Here is a 23,303-nt window from a genome sequence, read left to right on the forward strand (position 1 = left end):
AAAGCCGGCACTTTGATTGTGCTCGGTAGCAGATTGGCAGCCAGTGGAACTGACGTAATGGGGGTGGTATGCTCCCTGTATGCTGCTCCGGGGAGCAATCTGGCTGCTGCCCGTTGGACTATTTGAAGCTTCCGAACAGTCTTCAAAGACAACCCTACATAGAGCGCATTGCAGTAATCTATTTGGGATGTAACAAGAGCATGGACCACCGTGGCCAAGTCAAGATTTCCCAAGATATGGGCGCAATTGGCGCATGGATCCTAGATGGCAGACTTTCTCAGCCAATCAGGAGGAGGTGTGGGAAGTCTGGATGGCTGAACTGCATAAAATGTCTTATATCTTATATGCTTGTACATTTTGAGAGTTAGCTGGTACTTGCATCCTGTTTGGCCAAACTGTAATAAATCTCTGTTCTTTGCCTTCAACCTGGAGAGCTTGCTCTTTGTCCTGGCTGATCTGGTTTAGCAGAAACTCACCGGGCACAAAATGAATATTAAGGAGAAAGAAGCACATAATGCATTGTTGTTTGAGGTTCAGAAAGCCACAGCTGTAAGACAAGCAGAAATATTGGTAATGATAGACAGGGGAGAAGGAAAGAAAAATAGAGCTGGATATCATGAAAGTGATATTGCGAGCCAAAAGGAGAAATCAGATTACCAAAAGCAAATACATGAAGAGTTAAAATAAGAATTAATCCCTAAGGGGCTTTGACTGAAAGAAGAAATTAAGAAAAAGCAATTAATAGATAATTTAAAAGAAAGATTTGTGAGATAGAAGGACAAAAAAAAGCATGGAACCCCCCCAAATTCCAGATAGAATGTAGAAACTTAAAGAGAATTGACAATTCTCTGAACAACAAAGAAGTAACATACACACGCGCGTATGCATGTATGTATGTATGCATGCATGTATATAGGGAGAAAATAACGGTTTCTTACAATATAGAGAGTCTTTATTATTCAAGTAATATATTAGACAGCGAAAAGTTAAATTTAGTATACATGGTACATTTGGAAATTGGTAGAGCAATAAATTCAAAGGTAAAGTGCTAAATATTTCCAACTGTAATATAGAGAACCAGATATCATTTGGAAAAATCAGCTTTATGGAGTACACCTGGAATTTTCTAGCTAGCATGGTTATCCTGGCTGGAGGTATTTTGGAAGCTGCAAATGAAAAATTAACTTTCCCAAGAAATGAGCATACGTAAAATTTCCAATTATGAAGGATTCATTTGTTACTGATTACCTTTGCATACAATATGCAGCCACCTACAAACTATATGAAAAAAAGAAAGTGCCATGATGCCAAATGGCTTCCAATTTAAACATTGAGTTTAGGATACTTAAAATATATCCTGTTCTTGAACACACAATTAATACTGGCTTTTTCAACCCTTATTAGTAGATTTATCAATTCTCAATGTGATATAGTGGATATTTTCGTATTATATTGCTTGCTACTCCCCTGAATGATTTTATTTTCAGCCTATTCAGGGAGCATTTGGCCTTTCGTTATCCCTTTGGTCCCAGATTTAGCAAAGCCATAGTGATAGGGCCACTGACATGCATAAAATAAATGGATATTGATATATTATGTGTACACATAATTCAACTTCTAAGTAAACATTTAAGCAATAACCACAAAAAAGGACTATACACAATGACTGTTGTGAGTGCAGATATATGCAGGTGTGCAAGTGAAAATTTCCATTTGCCATGTATTCATCAAATGCCTCAAATAGCTTATTATTCAGCTGTAGATCACTAACTTCACTAATTGAAGGAAAAAACCCCGTTGTTTAAATAATACCATAAATGCGAACCAAGGTAAAGAAGCAGACCTTTCAGCTAGATAAATACAACTATCTTTTGTTTACAGTACTTTGTGTAAATTGTGAAATATCTCATCACTTGCTGCTTTGGACCTAATCCCAACAGACCTAAAAGCTTATTGATTTATTTGTGGAGTTACTGTCTAGCCCTTCTTACAAAGAGCTGAGTGAATCTTGTAACTATTTTCCATGGGCAAAATATTTCTTCACACTTGTGTCTTAATTTACACATATATTCAAAGAGAAGAATACAATGGACCTTCTATCAATGTGTGGGTTCAACCAGGGATCTGCTACAGATACAAAAAAATGGATAATCCTGGCCCATATTATTAAATGGCACACTTCAGCTTGTCTGTTTACATCACTACCATCTACTAATATGGGACATGATAATTGTGGCCACTGGAAATTGCAAATCTGGATCTCACTGGTCTGGAGATCCAGCTGTGCTAGTCAGTTTTAATTAGAAATGGAAGCTGTTGTGGCTGCAAAAATGTAGGTTAGGGAAGAAAATACACACTAAAGCTTGCATGGTTGCAATACTGCGATGGAAAATGAAGCCAGAGAGTCTGTTCATGTCTAAAGTTCCTAGAATTAAAGGGGAAAAAACTACACAAAAATAATCACTGTCTAAACTGTAAATGAAAAACAATTATGGAGAAAACTGAAGACATTTTCACAAATGACACCAGAAAAGATTTTTACATATTTGATATCTCTAGTATTAATCTCAAACCAAGGTTGGGTAGAAAGCACTTTCAGTTTTAAAAAGGCTCTTTCCCACTTGATATTCAGCAACAGCCTACATGCAGGTAAAAAGACACGGAGGATCTCAAAGAAACTCTTGCATGCCATCTCAGAAGTAGGTCCATTGTCAGCTGAGGTCAATGGGACATCATCCCATGCATTTAGACAATACAACATTCCTCTTTAGTGTCATGTGTGAAAATGTTCTAATCATGCTTTACAATCCCAAACTCTTTTGCCAACATTGTGTTAGGCTCCAGTGATAACAGGTTTATGTATCTGTGTGATAGTTGCGACGACTGTCTCCAATAAGCTGGGTCTTCTCTGTTGCATTTGTTGGCTGTAGCATAATGGGAGTTTCCCCATCTAAAACAAGGAAAAGAGCAGGATTTAGACATAACTTTCATTCATTAACTATTTCAAGATGTTATCCTTATTAAAAATTAACTGTAGCTAAGATCACCTAATTGTCCAGTGTACAACTATTATTATTTAGGCACACAGTGTTGTCAAAGATAATAATATTACAGTCCCATTGTGGGGGAAGTAAGCAGTTGCTTAAATTCTTGCACTCAGTTAAGATGACATGTGTGTTGATATAAACATGAATTTTGTTTTAAAGTCTCCACGTTAGATATTCCTTTATTTATTCAGTACATATGTTCTATTTTCATCAAAATTGTAGGTTAATGCTAGGGATTTGGGGTGGGTCATAGTGGTTACACAGACAGTAGGCCAAGCAGGTACTGTATTCACTTATTGTAATCTGTCCTTCAGTAGGGACCTCATCATATTAGCTGTCAGATTTGCCACGGATCCGCCATGTCGGATTTGCCACGGGACCCCAAATGAGGTCCCCTTAGCTCAATGTTCGAGTCCCAAAAATTTGGCAACATTAAAAGCTTTCAAACATCACCTAGTGGCTGTTTTAGAAATTTGCGTGAATCTGTTGTGCAGTGTTTACAGTACACTTTGCAGAAGATGCTTCAGCTGTATTTCATAAAAAGGAAAATCAGCTTGATTAAGCTTTGCAAATGCTTATTTGTTATCAGTAAATGTCTGATTTGTATACCTATTTTATATATTGATATATCCAGGATCACGTTTCTCAGGCTGAAAGAAATTGTGAATAGAAAAAGAAACCCTAATATAGTAGTTCCCATACAAAGGCACCTAGATGTTGTTAGGTTTTAAATTTCTCAAATTCCAGGCCATTGGTTACACTGGCAGGAGCTTTAAAGAGCTTAAACTGAATGGTATCTGGAGATTCAGGCCTGGAACCACTGATTTAGAAAGACAACATGGGAGACAGTACTAAAAGCCACCAACAACCAACAGGGTTCAGCAGACTCTCCTTTTCAAGTTCCTGGCACAGACTATTTTCCTGGGCAAATAAAGTAATTACTGTCTCCAGAATAGAGCAGAATCTATATTGAAGCTGGTCAAGATAACACAGACAATTTTTTTCTTGGTGTCTTGGTTTTTAGGTTCCTTTCTCGAGTATTCAGGGCACTGACTCAGAATATTGAATTGGATAGACTGTACCAGTTCTAGTTTTTGATATATGTTTTTGATTATTTTCTATGGGCAAGCAAATGGTGACTGATAAATGGCATATGTTCTGTATCTCAAACACTAATGCTGATAGGAGAAAACTAGTGCCATTTTTGGAATCAGCAGGTCAAATATACCCCAAAACAGGGTTAACATTTGAGGCACCCAAATTTGTGTTGGCCAGTGTAACCAGTCTTGTCCAAGCAATGTTAAAGTAAGGTCAACATTACAGAGCTAAATATTCAAAATGTAGCATTGGATATTAGCTTCCTATAATGATATCTAGAGAGGGCTTTTTGGGAGAGGATTAAGTATTGCTATTTTCAGACTAGACTATATAGTTCCCTCTCTAGTGGAAATAGTAACCATCTCTCTGCCATTTTGGCCAGTCCTGATTTTACTCTCTTAACTACCTAGAACAGGCACGTTTGACCACACAGACTACCAGAGATGTGAAGATGTTGCAGCGGTCACACAGCAGAGAACATACCTAATCTGAGAAAGTTGTTCCTCGGATTGCAGGACGTTATGAACTTGAATGTCGTAGCAGACATTCAAGTCTGAATTACTCAGAAAATACAATTGTCTCCTGGGCTGTCTTTGTTTGGTCTCATCTTCAGTGTTAGGCATTTTAAATTATGCATAAATGCATTAAACATAGATGCAAATAGGCAATAGCCAGTCCTTACACCCAGGAAACAATCCTATGGTAAAGAGACAGCTCTCCTTCCCTACTGCAAAAGCTTCACCATTTTCAATCAAGTACATTGTTTCAGCCATCATCAGTTTGTATCGGTTAAAATTCATTTTCTTTCTACTGCTGTTTCAGTTGTAATGACACCTCTCTCTTCGGCAAAGTCATTTGCTATTATATCTTCAGTTTTAGAAGAGGTTGACACATCTTATTCAATAGAATATGAAACAATACAGTTTCTATCACATTGAGGCAAATAATCTGGGATTTGAAAAGAGCTGCATGGGGTCCCATGCTCCAAATTTACTGTCAGAATCCTTGTTGCTAAGGAGATTCCACCTGAACATTAGGAAGAACTTCCTCACTGTGAGAGCTGTTCGGCACTGGAACTCTCTCCCCTGGGCTGTGGTGGAGGCTCCTTCTTTGGAGGCTTTTGAGCAGAAGCTGGATGGCCATCTATCGGGTGTGCTTTGGATGCAATTTTCTACTTCTCAGCAGGGGGTTGGACTGGATGGCCAATGAGGTCTCTTCCAACTCTACGATTCTATGATTTTGGTGGTGACCTAGTCCTGTTACCTGTTAAATGTTTCTTTTTGAATAAGGGGGGGGGGGTGCCCATTACGACGCTCCTGGGCAGAAGGAGATGCAGGAGGCAGAGATAGCCCAGGGAGCATGAAAGAATCCTAGTTGTCCCTGGCCCACCCCCACCCATGAATAGTCTAGGTAAAGTGGCAGGCCCCCTGGGTTGAAAGTCCTGCTGCTTAATGCCATTTTGGTGAATGGTAAAACAGTTGCTATGTTGGACACCATCCTGAGTCCCCATGGCGAGATAGGGTGATACACAAATAAAGATTATTATTAAAAGCTTTGATAGCTACTGAACATGCAACAATTCATCTGGTGTAGCTTTTTTTCAAGCATAGAATTGCTGCAGGTGCAACTGTACATCAGATAGATTTCTATATCATATGCATTTTCCAAAGAGAAAAGATCTTTGTGTGACAATCACATTTTTCCTAGCCTAGATTCTTTCATTTTTATATTCATTAAAAGGACCTTTAAAATTAATATTTCCACTTCAAAACATGCTACATGATTTTGTTTCTATCGGAGTTCCTATATAAAAAAACCACACCTAGTCTCAAAGATAATAGTACTTTTAAAGAAAAAAACATAGCTTTTTCAACATTACATCAGCAAACTTTGGAAGCAGATTCAGAAAGCTTTGGTGGTAAGACGCCAAGGTATCCACTGTCTCTGTGTTTACCCTTGCTCTAACAAACAAACAAAACTAACGTTTCTGAATTGCTTCTGAAACTTTGCCTAATTCAGTCACTTTGAAAAACACATTATCAGACTTGCCCACATGACTCTGGATTCCAATGAAATTTTGGAAAAACAAATGCTTCTGTTATGTATACATCTATGCACATTTTGACATCTGTGATAACTATGGGGCTGTAGAGGGGAAATATGCAAATATTTTTCTCTCAGAATGTATTGTTATAGTCATGTTTATCTTTCAGAAATCTAACATGTGAGCCACAACTTTCTCCTGCTCCAAAATGCACCTTACTCCTTCTTTCCTCCCCACTATACATGTCTATACCATCACAGAACCAGTACAATCAATTAAGAAATTGTTTAACAAGAATGTCATAAGGGATAATGACACCATACATTGTTAGAGGGCAACAAATCCATGAATAAAAATAATATTTAGAAACAAAGCAAATATGAGTGCTGAAGTAAGTCTACAGTGGTTTTTAACTCTTGCATTCAGCATTGTAATGGCAATGTAACTTTCCACCCCTTTTGAACTGTAGTGAAACTACCAAACTCACCAAGATAAGCAATCAGTAGAAATTAATTCATCACCATGCCAGTATTGGATACTTTTAAAATGAATGAACAAAATGATGTGCTGAAAATATGTATAACTGAGATTGCTTTGGGGTGCTATTCTGAGCTTGCTGGGTTAAGATGGCTTTGGTGTGTCATTGTACCCATGTGCCTTAAAAGTAAATTTCCAAGTCTGAAATTAAATCTGAAAATGGGGTAAGGGTGAAAGCAAGGCACACAGATTATCAGTGACATTAACAAGTAACCACCTCCTGAGCCTTAAAGGAACCTGTGCAGCAGGTAGAAGGGATTTCAATTATCACTTCTTTCAATTTAGTATCCTTTCTCAAATTAACAACACTAAAGCTGAACAGCTGGAGTTGCGCCCCCAGGGTATGTATTTAAGAAAATAATAGTATTTTCCATGGTTTCTTTTTTCCTTGAATAGTACATCTACTACTCCATAATAATAAACACCTCTTTCCATGTCACTCTTGATTTGTTCTTCCAAATCTTCAGGAGACAGGCTGTATTCTTGCTCTTCTTCGGGTGGTTTAGGCTTGCATTTCCCACAGCAGCAGTTGAAGCAGCAGCACAGGCAGCAGCAAAAGTAGCAGCCAGTCAAAAGGCCACAAAGAACAAACAGGCTCTTGGAGGGAGGAGAAAAGAGGCAGGGAGATATTCAGGGTCACATGAAAGAGACCGCATGCCACACAGTCCTAGACAGGTCGACAAATTGGCGACTAGCTGAGCAACTTGTTATATTCCAGTGACATTTTGGCTTGTGCAGCTCTTTGGTCAAACAAAGCTCCCAGAGTAGTTGAAAAAGGTTAAAATGCAAACCACAAGAGTAACATAAAACAGAAAAATATGAACTGCAAATCATTTTTTAAAAAGTACAATGAATAATATCTGAAAAGCTATTAAAGAACAAGTTACACACAACACTGCCAGCTGAATATGGGATGGGACTTCCATATCTCTAATGTTAATAGGCTCTGCAGAGGAAAAGGTAGTATAAAGTTCAACCAGATAGAGATAATTAATGTCTGCTTTCTCAAATACCTCACACACCTCTTAAGTGTTAAGACAAGCTTAGCTACTCCATCCTCTCAGAAATAACTCAGGTTGCATCTACAGTGTCAAATTAATGCAGTTTGACATCACTTTAACTGCTGTGCCTCAATACCATGGAATCATGGGAGTTACTTTTACAAGATATAGCCTTTGCTGTCAACTGCCCTGCCAATGTAGAAGAAGGAAAACTACTGCTTCTCTGGGGAATAAGCAACCATTTGATGCTGGGATACATGATGCAACTATGGAGAAAATAACTACACTGAGGCTTTTATTGGCATAAGAAAGAAAGCTGTTTCCAATGACAGCTTATATTCAGAACTATCTCTTTCCTAAAGGCTTTAAACTCTTTAATAGTTAGATGGGAGCCAGAATTCAATAGATACAGCTTTCCCATCACTTCATCTCTGTATTGGAGCCCCCGGTGGCGCAGTGGGTTAAACCCTTGTGCCAGCAGGACTGATGACTTGAGGGTTGGGTTGCTGACCTGAAGGTTGCCAGTTTGAATCCAACCCCTGGGGAGAGTGCAGATGAGAGAAGCCTCCCACAAGGATGGTAAAAACATCAAAAACATCAGGCATCCCCTGGGCAACATCCTTGCAGACGGCCAATTCTCTCACACCAGAAGTGTCTTGCAGTTTCTCAAGTCACTCCTGACACAAAAAAATCTCTGTATTTGGGGAATGATGCACCTACTAAATATTTCTTTAAAAAGTTACATATATTCTGCAGGAGAAAAAAAGAGAGGAAATTCCTACCAATACCTTGAGATTAATCTGGCAAAGCCAACCTGTGAGGATAGCTCATGGAAGTGAAATATAAATACATCGCTACAAATGTTCAACTTAAAATATCACTCTTGTCTAAAAATGGCAAGCCTTGTGTGTTTGTGTTCTATTTAAACTAACAATCTCTTCTGGCCCAAAGAGTTAGTAACTAGAAATAGCAGTGAGAATAGCACATTCAGTGTGAGATCTGGCACATTCTTGAAGCCTAAGGCCTAATGCATTTGGTCACACCAATTGAAATGTTAACATTTGTGATATATGCACCAATAAATGCCAAATTGTGATTATTACATAACAAAACAAATGAGTAAGACATTGGATGTCATCAGAACCGCAAGACCCAATCTCCTAGTTCAACATGTACCATTCTGCTCCTCCGTCAACATCCTCCCATTTTACACCTGCTCTTCCCAGCTCCTTCGCAAGGTGCCCAAGGTGTGCATAAAGGTACACGGTGTTATGCACTACTATTGCTTACGCATACGCTATGCCATATATAGCCCAGAATAGGGCTAAGTTTGTACTGCAATAACTGATTAGCTGGTTGTCACGCCAAGAGGACTTTTCACTTTGAGCAATGAGTCATTTTCATTTAGTCATTACTGAAAAGAAAGTCAAAATTAACCTGGAGCTCCAGCTTCAGATTTAATTAATATCTAAAGGCGTTGAAAGTGGCATGCAACATATTTAATTAGTAAATGAAAGGGACAAAGTAACATCATTTAATAAGCACTTCCCCAAAAGTGTGCATCATTATTATTATGCTGCATTTGTTGAAGCAGTTGAGATAAGCCGGCGATTTCAGCAAAGCTCTTCAAGATACTGAAACCTGTTCAGCACTGACTTACCTAGAACTCTACAGAGATTCTGTGCAGGTTCTGTGAAAACTGAAATAGCAAGACTGAATGAGATTGCCAACCAATGGTTCTGCCTCTCTCAGACAAAAACTAAAAGAAGATACATCACTTTTTAATTTAAGCACTTACCTTTGCCCACCAGCTAGAAAGCATAAAGTATGTATTGACATTTTCTTCACCAAATTGTTCTGCGATGTACAGTCCTAGTGATCCATACTGGTCATATATGTTTCTTTTGGAAACATCAGTTAATATTGCATGAGCATTGTTGATTTCTTTAAATTTCTCTGAAGCTTCTGGGTTATCAGGGTTCTTGTCAGGATGATATTTCAAAGCCAACTTTCTTAAACAGGCAACAAAAATAATGATAAAGAACAAGAGTTTAGATAACAACAAAGCTGGTTCCCCCTCCCCCCCCCCCTTATCAGTACGTACCAACTGAATAACTTAACTTTAGACCCACGGAGGAAAACACAAAAAACCAAAAAGATTATTTAAATTCAGTATCAATAAATAAATCCAGGCTTATGAAAATCTGTTTCCATATTCAGACTTAATTAACAGTGCTTTTTGATATTTTAGGTTCACACCTAATAAAATTCAAATTCCACACTATTTCATTTATTGCAAAATTCGCCATGGCAATGCAAATATTATGTGAGGTGAGAACCTCAGGGGATTTTTACTACTTAGTTGTTTAAAAAGAAAAACTATTTGTGCGCAATTACAAACTCTACCCTGGATTTTGATTTCTGATCATGTTCCAAAGATGATAGCAGTATATGTTCATTTTAAAAGGTAATACTGTATTTGCATTTGGTGCAGGGGGTTAAACTGCTGAGCTGCAGAACTTGCTGACCGAAAGGTCGGTGGTTTGAATCCAGGGTGCGGAATGAGCGCCTGCTGTTTGCCTTAGGTTCTGCCAACCTAGCAGTTCAAAAACATGCAAATGTGAGTAGATCAATAGGTACAGCTTTGGCGGGAAGGTAACGGCACTCCATGCAGTCATGTTGGCCACACTACCTTGGAGGTGTCTATGCACAATGCTGGCTCTTTGGCTTAGAAATGGATATGAGCATCAGAGTCGGACACGACCAGACTTAACGTCAGGGGAAATCCTTTACCTTTACCTTTACCTATAGGCATAAACATTCTACACATATAGCATCAAGACACCGTGGAGCAGAGGGGTAGTTTTAGACATTGTACACCAATTTGATGGTTTCTCCTCCACTCCACTGTTAGAGGCCATGAGCTTCTGAATTACGTACTATTATTCTTAATCATAGATGGACAATCGCTGCAGTTTGGGAGTCACATTGCCCCCTTGTGGAACTATGGAAAGCTGTATCCTCCCACTTTCATTATTTGAGATGTTAATTTGGCCCCAACAAGAGCCACCTTGGGATGGTTCTACATACTAAGTCAGTGGTTCCCAACCTGTGGTTCATGGACAACCAGTGGTTCGCAAAAACTAAAGAGGGGCAGTGGCCTCATCTTTACTAACACAGATAATAACACACCTCAACCAGAAAAAATTCTTTGTGTCTTTGTTTTTAGGCCTGATCCTGGGGTTATTTGGGGTGCTGAATCAGAAAATTGCATTGGATAGACCACATCAGTTCTAAATTATTAAATACGGTTTTCTGTGAGCAAGCAGATGGAGACTACTGGATGACATATATTCTGTATCAGAAACTAGAGCTGATGCGGTCTATCCAATGCAATTTTCTGAATCAGCACCCCAAATAACCAAACCGAATCTAAAGCTGACCAAAAACTGATTCGTAACCCTTTTGGTTCTAATGTTGGAGAGTGACCCCTGATCAAGTGGCCCCCGGTCAAAAAAAAAAAAAGGTTGGGGACCACTGTACTGGGCATTTCAACACATTTTCAGGCCATTCTCATCATTTTGGAGGCTTATTTTGCCCCACTGTAAAAATGTAAACATTCTAAATGGGTTAGAGGGATTAAAGAGAATCACTAACATGCTTGGGGAGAAACTGCCATATAAGGAAAGGGCCAGAAAAAACATTGTAAAAAAAAAAAGCAAAATACTTGTATGGTTGTATTTTTGGAATGCATGGATGAAAAAGACAGACACATGCTTCTTTGGTTATTTCTAATCAAACGGAGGAATATCATCATGTAACCTGTATGTATATGGTACATACATTTACAGATTATTTGATCCCGTAATGAAAACAAAAGACTGCATTTTTTAAAGGCTTAAGTGAAAACATTTGTTCGTCGTCTCACTCATTCAGTCGTTTTCGACTCTTCGTGACCTCATGGACCAGTCCACACCAGAGCTCCCTGTCGGCCATTGCCACCCCAAGTTCCTTCAAGGTCAAGCCGGTCACTTCAAGGATACCATCCATCCATCTCGCCCTTGGTCGTCCTCTCTTCCTTTTTCCTTCCATTTCCCCAGCATCATGATCTTCTCCAAGCTTTCCTGTCTTCTCATGATGTGGCCAAAATACTTCAACTTTGCCTCTAATATCCTTCCCTCCAGTGAGCAGCCGGGCATTATTTCCTGGATGATGGACTGGTTGGATCTTCTTGCGGTCCAAGGCACTCTCAGGATTTTCCTCCAGCACCAAAGTTCAAAAGCACCTATCTTCCTTTGCTCAGCCTTCCTTATGGTCCAGCTCTCGCAGCCATAGATTACTATGGGGAATACCATTGCTTTCACTATGCGGACCTTCGTTGCATTTGTTATATGGTTGGTATTTAAAATGGTATTTAGAAGGCTACACCACCTCAACACTTAACTTTCAAAAGTTAATTGCATGGTGCCCTCTAGTGGCAATACCGATGCTTTGACAAAGTGATCTCAAAACTTTGTCCCAAAAGTGTCCCTAGGTTTGGCTGAACTCATGTCCCCATATCAGAGCCCCCAGTGGCGCAATGGGTTAAACCCTTGTGCCGACATGACTGATGACTGACAGGTCAGAGGTTCGAATCTGGGGAGAGCGGGTGAGCTCCTTCTGTCAGTTCCAGCTCCCCAAGTGGGGACATGAGAAAAGCCTCCCACAAGGATGGTAAAACATCAAAAACATCCAGGCGTCCCCTGGGCAACATCCTTGTAGATGGCCAATTTTCTCACACCAGAAGCGACTTCCTCAAGTCACTCCTGACACACAAAAAATCTTGTCTGATTTCATTAAGGTTAGACCTGGTTATTATCCAAAGAATATGAGGAAATCTCTGGCAAGGGTTAGAAAAGAAACTTATCTAGATCCCTGGAAAGCTGTCAGATGTTTAGTTTCCTTAAAGAGCAACTTTCTATGCTCCCTACATGACAGCTACATGTGTATGCCTTGATTTCACTGGCTTCAGTCTGCAATTCCAAACAGAAACAATTGAAAGTACCTTAGGGCCCTTAGGTTCCAGGCACCTTTCACACAGCTAAATAAAATCCTACATTATCTGCTTTGAACTGGGTTATATGGCAGTGTGCACTCAGATATCCCAGTTCAAAGCAGATATTGTGGATTATTATTTCTACCTATGCTCACACTTTTACCACTCTATTCAGAGAAGGGCATAATTCCCCTCTCAATATGAGTTAAGCTACAGAACTTACACTGACCCAAGGATAAGTCAATCTCATTTTTTGGCTTGATTTTTGGACTGAATTTTCCAGACTCCTGTTAGTGTGAGCCACTAAAGTAACTGGAACTGGCATCAAATATGTAGAATATATACCTGTCAGATACTGTTGGATGGCAGCTTTCAAAACCTTCACTATTGTCTATGCGGGATAGTTATGGTGGGAATTATAATTCAAAAACACATGGATGGCAGCTTATTTACCAACTTTAGCTGACAATGTCCTATACTGGGTTTGTCACCAACTTTACCTGTCACCTCAAAACAAGGCTCACAGTTTACAAATCCTATCTTATCTGGGAGCAACAAGCCATGATCCCTGTCAGATAATATGGCAAGAATGTGATTCCTCACTAGTTTCATGGCCCATATTAGCAAAAGGAAAAGCCAAGTGAGGAGGAATAGGTGGCATAACAGCACGCAGTTCATTCTCAATAAGCTAGAAATCTCTAAAAACCTTGCTTATCATTCTGTGTTGCTCACTTTAGCAGGCAAAATCACAGTATTCCTATATATTGCACATAGGCTGTCATATGTGTTTTATCATGGCAAAGGTATCAGCATAATATTTGACAATTCAAAAAACCTTCCTCCTTATCAATCCCTAAATAATGTCAATGAGGTATATAAATAAATAGAAATTCATGGCTCTGTGTACTTATGTACAGTATATTAATGTGCCTTATTGATTTAATGTAACAAAAATGTTTATTAGAATTAACACTAACCAGAGCTTGCAAAGTTACTTTTTTGAATCACAGCTCCCTAAACTTCAATCTAATAAGTAACTTTTCTAAGCTCTCATTAATAAATTGGCATTTAATTAGAAATCAAAACTTTTGCAGCACGCCATGTTTATGGCATTAAAAACACAGGTGAAGGTGTTTTGCGCTGGACTGTGGTGCAGCTGGTTAATAACCAGCTGCAATAAATCACTACTGACCGAGAAGTCATGAGTTTGAAGCCAGCCCAGGTCAGATTGAGCTTCTGACCATTAATAGCCTAGCTTGTTGTTGACCTAAGCAACTCGAAAGGCAGTTGCATCTGTCGAGTAGAAAATTTTGGTACTGCTTTATGTGGGGAAGCTAATTTAACTAATTTACGACACCATAAAAACTTCCAGCAGTTTGTGAAAGAATGATGAAGTACTCCATCAAGGACTCGGTGTCACAAGTGGACGATGAAGCAGCTGCCCCTGTGGCCGGAATCAAACATACCCTCATGAAGCCGGAAGCTGGAAAATGTTAAATTGCCTCTATGACTGTGTCTGTATGTCGTATGTCTAATGGCACTGAATGTTTGCCATGTGTTCATAGTGATCCGCCCTGAGTCTCCTTTGGGGTGAGAAAGGCAGAATATAAATACTGTAAATAAGTAAATAAAATTTGGCAAGTATCACACTAACTAATAACAATAGGAAATTTGAAACCAGGTATTAAAGGATTATTATAGTGCATTGCCAACTGGTAGGTTCAGTCACAGATTTTTAGATTCATGAAGCAAATTAGTGCAAGTTAAAAGATCAATTAAATGGAATCTAAGAGTCTGACTCATCATTTTGTCTTGCAAGTATCACAACTATTCTATTAAGTGTAAATCCCTCTGATAGTTCCACTTTATTCAGAAGCAGCTTTGTTTTTAACATGTAATTGCTAATAAAGATGGATAAAACACCACTGTCAGTTTACAATAGACTGCTATATAACTCATCACTATTCATGTACACCACGAAATAAATTTCAGTTCAGTTTCCTTTCTGCCACAATAATTCTCCTCTTCAGGGATTAGAGAAACTTTAGTATGTGCCCTCCTCTCACTTAGTGCGAAAAACAACAAGAAAATACATAAGGAATGCATTAATGTCAACTATAAATTTAACTGGAAGTGTCCTATTTTAGAAACCTTTTCTACCAGCAAGAAAGCTCCACTAATCCAAAAGGTAAAATAACATGAGGGAGAAATCTCCAAATTTGCCATAAGAGAACATTATGGAGTGCTTTACATTATAAAATTGGTGTAAATTGATACAAATCTTACTATGGAGTGTTATGTGGTTTCTGGGCTGTATGGCCGTGTTCTAGCAGCATTTTCTCCTGACTTTTCACTTGCATCTGTGGCTAGCAACTTCAGAGTATCACAGATGCAGCCGAAACGTCAGGAGAAAATGCTGCTAGAATACGGCCATACAGTCCAGAAACCACACAACACTCCAGTGATTCTGACCGTGGAAGCCTTCGACAATACATTCTTATTACACTGAACAGATTACAATACACATGTGCTGCATGCGTCATGTATACATATGTACACATATATACATTCTGTGTGCTTCTGGTTAATCACTTTGCTAGGAAATAGTAATAGAAATGAATTATGTTGGAGGGTGGGGAATTATGTTCTTAGCACTGTTGCTGTGCTGTTCCAAAAATTTTAGCACTATTATTTCCAATGTTACTAACTCTGTTCCCAATTTTGCATCTTTCCTGTCTGATCTGCAGCTTTGATCCTCAGTAGTCATGTGCATTCGCGGCAAACCTTGTTCTGTTTCATGTCCATGCTTTTGGTGAGGGCCCCGATCCATTTCGATTGTGCCTCCTGAAATCGGGAGGGCAGATTTTTGTTCTTCTGTCTTCGGTGCCGAAAGATCTGTTTTCTTTCAGTCCATTATTGGGGGGGGGGGGGGAGGAGGGAGCTCACCTTACTAGGCACTCAGCTGCAGAGTCTGCGAGGCATGGGCGTGTAGGCCCAAAGCACTAGGGCCTATGGGTGCAAGCTTTGGGCTTATGAGCTAGGGCCTCGCAGGTTCTGCAGCTGAGCGCCGAGTTAGGAATGCTCCTTACTCAGCACTTGGCTGCAGACCCTGCAAGGCCTGGCCACATAGGCCCAAACCTGCACCCATAGGTCCGGGTGTTTTGGGCCTATACACCCGGGCCTCGCAGACTCTGAAGTTGAGTGCCGAGTAAGGAGTGCTCCTTACTCGGCGCTCGGCTGCAGGCCCTGAAAGGCCCAGGTGCATAGACCCAAAGCCTGAACCCATAGGCCCAATGCACCGGGTTGCCTGCAGCACGGCGCTTTGTGCCTACGTCGATCCAAAAAGCAAGCTTAGAGCTGGTACTGAGTCCTGCCTACCTTTCGTATCAAGTTGATTTTTGTTTCAGGAGGGACCTTCCCGTTCCATGCCATCCGAATGGACGGTACGAAATGGAAACACGAATCAAACAGATAAAACAAATTTTGGGTCCATATCTATTTCTTACTCTCATTCATATTACAGGCTTTGTTCATTATCCCACCTTCTGTTGTAGGACTTTTAGAATTATTTTATATAGGCTTTGTATTCTTCTTTCTTTTTTTAAACACCTACAGTAGTTTAGCTTAGACAAGTGTAATTGGAGTTGCTTTGAAACAGTTCTCAGTCAGAATTTCAATAATCTAAGGGCACAGCCATATAACCCAGAATATCAAAGCAGATAATTCACAATATTTGCATGGAACTAGGTTATGTGAGTCCACACTGCCATATAATCCAGTTCAATGTGGATTTTATACAGTGGTGTATATCTCCTTTGAACTGGATTATATGGCAGTGTAGACTCAAATAATCCAGTTCAAAGCAGACAACATGTAGAATTCGTGATGGTAATTAAAAACAATGGCATGTGTGAGTAACAAAATGTGGTTATGATGTGTCCAGCAAATATGTTAGACTAGAAGTTGCACAAATACCTGTAACATTTCTTGATTTCATCATGGGACGCACCCTTCTCGAGACCCAGAATTTCATAGAGTGCTACTCCGGATGTAGACAAAGTCCGCTGCCTTGATTCAGCCATCTTATCAAAGCATTTCCAGGAACTCTACTGTGCAAGAGAAGACAACCCGGAGAGTAACGTTTCTTACTGTGAAGTTTCACAAATTTTTCTGAAAGACATCAATAACCCTTGTAATCATTTTCTCACAATTCCATAATAGAGGAATATAGATGTGCAATTTATCACACAGGGAACTACAGGTTTTTTATACTGAGTGCTGCAATACAAATAACTGCCTGGTTTCGAACTATTCTGTGGCAGCTATTGTTCCGTCCTTAGTTACCAGTCAGTTCCGTTGCTATGGGATGGAAATTATAATCCTATGTATCCCTCTAGGCACTGTTTTGGTGGTTCATTAATATGGTATGACCCCTTTATCAACATCTTTGATAGTCACGGTTTCCCTTATTCGTGTTTAAAAGTATTTCCCCTGGAAGTGTTTGGGGGCCTCTCTACATCTTCCAGTGTAGTTCTATGGTGTGCTTCCAGATCAGATGTAGTAAAACATAGGGTCCATTATGAGGAGGGAGCTTGTTTGATGTGTTCAGCACACCATGGACTTCATCCCACACAGTAAAATCACTGTTTCTACACATTTAAGAAACAGCAACCCACTGTGCCCTTCACATGATGCAAGTTTCAACTATGGAGTGAGGTATTATGCCGTTTCTAAGGTGTTGGTTTCCCCAACAATTCCTAAGCTGATTGGCAATCGACTTATGCCCTCCCTCCCTCCTTCCCCCATCACAAGTTGGGGATGGGACAGGGCATGTTGGCACCCTATCCCTGTTCCCATCAGATGGGAGAAATGGCGGCAATGTGTGTTACCCCACCACCATTCTCCCCATCATACAAAGGAAAGGAGCTACCCAAAACAGACTTTCTTCCCCGTGGTGGAGAAGGAAGCACTTCCCCTTCACTTCAGGAGGAATGTGGAGGGACCTGCCATGCTTCATCTGATGGTGCTTGGCAGGGCCCATCCAAGCCATGAATAAAAGCAGTAAAACGGGGTTATTTTGCCCCGTGTGAAAAGGTCCTTAGACATACACGAATCTGTTAACAACAACATAAATGTTTACAATGGACTCTGCAGAAAATGCTTAATCTGTACTTTATAAAAGGAAAAAAATCAGCCTGTTTGCAAGATTTTATATCTGTTTTATATAACTTTATACCCAGGGTTGCATAAAAATTTCTCAGACAGAAAGGGGTCACAAGTGGAAAATGTTTATGAAATCTTGATGTAGATGAACTCCACAAATCCTGAGTGAAGCTTGGAGTGATTTACAAAAAGAAAAATGATAATAGATCAGGAAATAAATGCACACACAAATATCTGAAAGTTTTTTTTAGTTTATCTGATATCTTTGTGTTAATCTGAATGTCTGCCAATATTCCTGTATGTCTCCAGTTCATAAAACAACTTATTTTTGTGTGTCCAGGTTGGAGCATATCCTTCCCACATTTAAACTACCTTACACACTCATGCGCACACACGAGCACACAGATATAAGTTTATATGTCTCTATGTATCTCAAAGGAAACCTGCATTGACAAGAACATAAAAAGTACATGTTTCATTTGACCTAGAGCCAATATTGGCCAATATTCTGTTATCACAGCAACCAAATAACAATAACAACAACTAGTTATCTCTGGGAAATTTGCCAGCAGGATATAAGTGCAACAGCACTCTCTGTCTCCTCAACAACCAGTATAAGAGTTATACTGATTTTGCTATCAGTTATTGTGACTGGTAGCCATTGATGATCCTCAACTCTATGAATTTTTCTAAGCTCTGTTTAACCAAAGATTCCAAAATCCCTTTCATATATAACATAAAAAAAATCAAGACTTGCTCCACATATCTGCTTTTGATGGGGTGCGGTGAGGATATCAGTTGGGTCTTAAAAGGAGTTTAAGGGCAAGCTGGGTAGGTAAAGGCAAAGATTTTTCCCTGACATTAAGTCTAGTTGTGTCCAACTCTGGGGGTTGGTGCTCATCTCCATTTTTAAGCCGAATAGCCGGCATTGTCCATAGACACCTCCAGGGTCATGTGGCCAGCATGACTGCACGGAGCACCGTTACCTTCCTACTGGAGCAGTGCTGGGTAAATGGATCCTAAGTCTGGATAAAATCTAGTTAACTAAGTAGCATGGCAACCAAAAGTCAGGGAAAGGACACACAAAGCAATTTAAAATAAATATAGGCATCCAATTAGCTACAATCATAGCTGCAATTTCTTTGTTTCCCTTCATCTCTTGTGGCAAATGGGAAGTTTCCCAGGGCTTGTGCTGCTGCTACAGATTATGGAAGGCTCGCTGTGACTGATACAACCAGGTCTTGTACAACAAGATGGCTCCTAAATTACAGTATTTGTACCCTATTCCCTGCCTTGTTCTAAATATCATAACATGTGTCTTGACATCATACCATGCTTTCTGTTGCATCAAAGTTGCTCAGGTGCAACCTTTGTGCTGAACCAAAGTGCCTTTATATCAATTAGGAATGAATGGATGCCCAAGTTTAAAAGCTTGAAAGATGTTTCATACGCAAAATCCAAACTATCTGCATTTGATTTAATTTGTCCCAAGATTTTTCTCCTTGCTTGGAGACCCAGAGAGGCACAACAATTCCCTGGCAACCCTAACATTGTGTGTGTGTGTTTTGGGGGTGGGGGTGGGTCTAATAAAAGCACTAAATTCTGGACTATAGTAAATGTGTCTTTGTTCAATCTTTGTAATCCTTGCACCCAAATGTATGAAAAGGTGTAATAATGTAATAAATCATGCAGTTAATCCATTTCTTTTTTTTTCACATGGAAATCTGTCAAGCCTAAGAACTCCATTTTGAATAAAACGAGTGCTTACCCTTTCTCTCTTGACTGCTCAACTGGAAACGATACACTGCACCAATTCATACATTATTTACTGAGACATGTTTTGCTAGAGGTTCATATTGTAAGGACTTTCATTTCTTTATTGCATTCCAATAGTAAAGCATGATGAGATGCTGCCCGCCCCATCTTCCTAAACCAATAAATGTTACACAAGCCTCACACTGAATTAATAACTGTAGGAACAGCCACTTCATTTCCAATGGGAAATCTAACATTGTTTTATGTTCATTATGTCTTTTTGCAATTGTTATTAAAATAAGTATATGAATACATCATTCTTCATGGTTTATTGATATTGACATTACTCAAAGGAAATGAACTTAACAAGAGAATGCAAGCGACCATGTCCCATTAAGGGAAGTGAATGCTGGTTTTGCCCTGCTATTTACACTGGGGGTCATTTCAGGTCTCTTAATTATTCAGTTGCTGCCTGTATTGCGTGTTATTAAGAGTTGTGTGTCTGGAACATGTTTAACATGATAGTAACATAGAGACTAGTGTTGCACTCAGCAAAATAAATGGGGGCTAAGAAAAGGGACTAATACAAAGGAACTTTAAAGGACTTTACTACTCATTATTATCTTCTAAAAATCCTTATACATTGGAAAGTGTTTGTTCCTCTGAATGTTTTTGCTTTTTAAAGTGAAATATGAGCTATTTAAGCCAGTGGAGGATTCTGTACAATAGATATGATACACTGTTAATTAAAACTGCTATCCTAAAGACCTTTATTAGAGATTTAGAACATTATGTAGAATAATGCATGTATTGGATGGATTTATGTGCATAATTCAGCTAGAATAACGCTAAATTTCAGGGAAAGCCTATAAAAGTTCACAATTTCTTATACAAAATTCCAAAATATTCCAAAATCCAGACTAGTCCATAGCAATGGTGACATGATTTCTAATGGTTCAATGTACACAAGCATTTAAAATATTGTGTATAAAATGACCTTCATCTTATGTGCATAAGGTATACACGAAACATACATGAATTCCATGTTTAGACTTGGGTTCCATCTCCAGATATTTCATTATTTACATTATATAAATAAATACATGTACAGGCAGTCCCTGAATTCCAAACATTCGACTTACAAATGACTCATAGTTGAGAATGAGTGTGAGACAATAGAAAGCGATAGAAATCTACCCCTACCCCTAGGAAGGGAAATTCACTCCTGAAAGCATTGTCATAGGGAAAAGGTTGTGGACTGCCTGTATTTCAAAATCTGAAGAAAAATTCAAATCTACTTCTGGTCCCAATATTTAGATAAGACATACTCAGCCTGTATGCTTAAAAGTTCTTTTTTAGATTAAACAATGTTTATACATACAGCCAATTCTTATTTACTAAAGTGATATATAGTTCAACAGTGATTACTCCCAGGTAGATATGCATAAACTCTCAATCTTAAAATATTTTCAAGATAAATACACAATGCAATAAAACTGCCAGATAATTATTCTGCAATTTTACTGTGAAAGATGGAATTTTGTCTAAAGAACATTTTGTCTTACTTTTACAGGTGAATAAATTAAATTGCTGTTCTTGCCAGTTTGTGGCAAATGCCTTGATATGTGCAGATACTTTATAAAGAAATGCAACACAACTTTTTCAAGAAACACAAATAAGATCTGGAGGTAGAGGGCTGACATACCTGTTTCTAAAATAGAGTTCAGTAGATGCACGGATATTCCAAGGAAACTCACTGCATCAGTTTAGCAACATAAAACCCTGATGATATTCATAACTCATAATATTTTATTTATCCTGAGAAAAGAAAAGAAAGGAAAGGGAGGTAGAATAAAGGAAACATGCCGTCTACCTGAACCACTCTCCTAAGAGGCAACTGTCTTCCTCTCGTCCTTCCTTCACATATGTGGTTAAACAGGTCAGTGGAATCTGGTTACTTTTTGTTACTCTAGTAGCCCATTGGTGATTTCTTCTGAAGGCCCATGAAAAGACGAATAAAACATTAATGAGGATAAAGGTTGCCATAGCATGATAGCCAATGACGCCAAAAAGTGCATCACATCTCAGTTTGATTATATTTCATTCTTGGCTCGATTTTGTCTGTCTCTAACAACCTTACTGAATGGATTTGTTAAAGGTTAATTCATTTTCTTTGCTAAGGTGTACAGAATCCATTTGCCTTAATTTCTTTTCTTCAAAGAAATGAGTACGAAAAATATAATTTTATTCACAGAAGGCTAGAGAGAAGGCACGTTAAACCAGCAGGGACTTGTGTACTTCAAGAGATGGGCTGAAACTAACAAAATGAAGTTCAACAGGGACAAATGCAAGATACTTCACTCAGGCAGAAAAAATGGAATGCAAAGATACAGAATGGGGGATGCCTGGCTTGATAGCAGTACGTGTGAAAAAGATCTTAGAGTCCTCGTGGACAACAAGTTAAACATGAGCCAACAATGTGATGCGGCTGCTAAAAAAGCCAACAGGATTCTGGCCTACATAAATAGGGGTATAGCATCTAGATCCAGGGAAGTCATGCTCCCCCCCTATTCTGCCTTGGTCAGACCACACCTGGAATACTGTGTCCAATTCTGGGCACCTCAATTGAAGGGAGATGTTGACAAGCTGGAAAGCGTCCAGAGGAGGGCAACTAAAATGATCAAGGGTCTGGAGAACAAGCCCTATGAGGAGCGGCTTAAAGAACTGGGCATGTTTAGCCTGCAGAAGAGAAGGCTGAGAGGAGACATGATAGCCATGTACAAATACGTGAAGGGAAGTCATAGGGAGGAGGGAACAAGCTTGTTTTCTGCTGCCCTGGAGACTAGGACACAGAACAATGGCTTCAAACTACAGGAAGAACTTCCTCACAGTGAGGGCTGTTCGGCAGTGGAACTCTCTCCCCCAGAGTGTGGTAGAATCTCCTTCTTTGGAGGCTTTTAAGCAGAGGCTGGATGGCCATCTGTTGGGGGTGCTTTGAATGCGATTTCCTGCTCCTTGACAGGGGGTTGGACTGGATGGCCCATGAATTCTCTTCCTACTCTACTATTCTATGATTCTATGATAGAACTAGGTCCTGGATCTTCACTGAGACTTAGTCTATCAGAACTGGAATCTGTTATTTTACAATATACACTTTCACTGTGGTTAAGGCCACAGAACCCCTCAGAAAGTGAAAAATCATAAAGAACAAAATTCTTATATGTTAAAACCTGAGAGGACACCTCTTTAGGATTTTCTGGATCTTCTGCTGGAAGCTGACCATCAAATTGTATTGGAAGACCTAGAGATGCCTAGATCCTTTGCCTTTCTAGAGAAGTGATATATCTGGAAATCTCTAGGTCAGTTGTTCTCAACCTGGGTCCCTAAGATGTTTTTGGCCTACAACTCCCAGAAATCCCAGCCAGTTTACCAGCTGTTAGGATTTCTGGGAGTTGAAGGCCAAAAACAACTGGAGACCTCAGGTTGAGAACCACTGCTCTAGGTCCTCCCACATGACTGGAAAATGTTGAATATAGAGTCACACTAGAGGACCTAGAGATTTCTAGAGAGGACATTTTAAAGACAAATCCATGAATGATTAAATCCACAAAACCATAAACGTG

The 23,303-nt window shown here is 39.4% G+C and overlaps 1 protein-coding gene across 2 annotated transcripts; it reads right to left on the reverse strand.

Moving 5' to 3' along the window:
• Window positions 1-936: 936 nt before the first annotated feature.
• Window positions 937-22,528, reverse strand: dnajc5b (DnaJ heat shock protein family (Hsp40) member C5 beta). 2 transcript variants are annotated; one of them, XM_003219624.4, is made up of 5 exons: window positions 21,554-22,528; window positions 16,738-16,868; window positions 9,526-9,739; window positions 7,152-7,323; window positions 937-2,950 (listed from the first exon to the last, which is right to left on the reverse strand). In XM_003219624.4, the coding sequence occupies exons 2-5, from the start codon at window positions 16,842-16,844 to the stop codon at window positions 2,856-2,858; spliced, it is 588 nt and encodes a 195-aa protein (XP_003219672.1). In that variant the 5' UTR covers window positions 16,845-16,868; window positions 21,554-22,528; the 3' UTR covers window positions 937-2,855. The 2 variants fall into 2 exon arrangements, with proteins under 2 accessions (XP_003219672.1, XP_062836393.1); XM_062980323.1 differs by having other exon boundaries at window positions 16,738-16,871.
• Between the last annotated feature and the right edge of the window lie 775 nt (window positions 22,529-23,303).

Source organism: Anolis carolinensis, chromosome 4 (genome assembly GCF_035594765.1).
Source record: "Anolis carolinensis isolate JA03-04 chromosome 4, rAnoCar3.1.pri, whole genome shotgun sequence".
In the NCBI taxonomy this organism is placed as follows: Eukaryota; Metazoa; Chordata; class Lepidosauria; order Squamata; family Dactyloidae; genus Anolis; species Anolis carolinensis.

What these genes read in the sequence shown, in the direction of transcription:
- dnajc5b (XM_003219624.4), bottom strand. Translation starts at nt 16,844, where the DNA reads ATGGCTGAATCAAGGCAGCGGACTTTGTCTACATCCGGAGTAGCACTC. An exon ending in TTTCTAGCTGGTGGGCAAAG is followed by an intron (nt 7,324 to 9,525) that starts GTAAGTGCTTAA and finishes CCTCCCTCCAAG; the next exon opens with AGCCTGTTTGTTCTTTGTGG. An exon ending in CAAGAGTGACATGGAAAGAG is followed by an intron (nt 2,951 to 7,151) that starts GTGTTTATTATT and finishes TCCTTGTTTTAG; the next exon opens with ATGGGGAAACTCCCATTATG.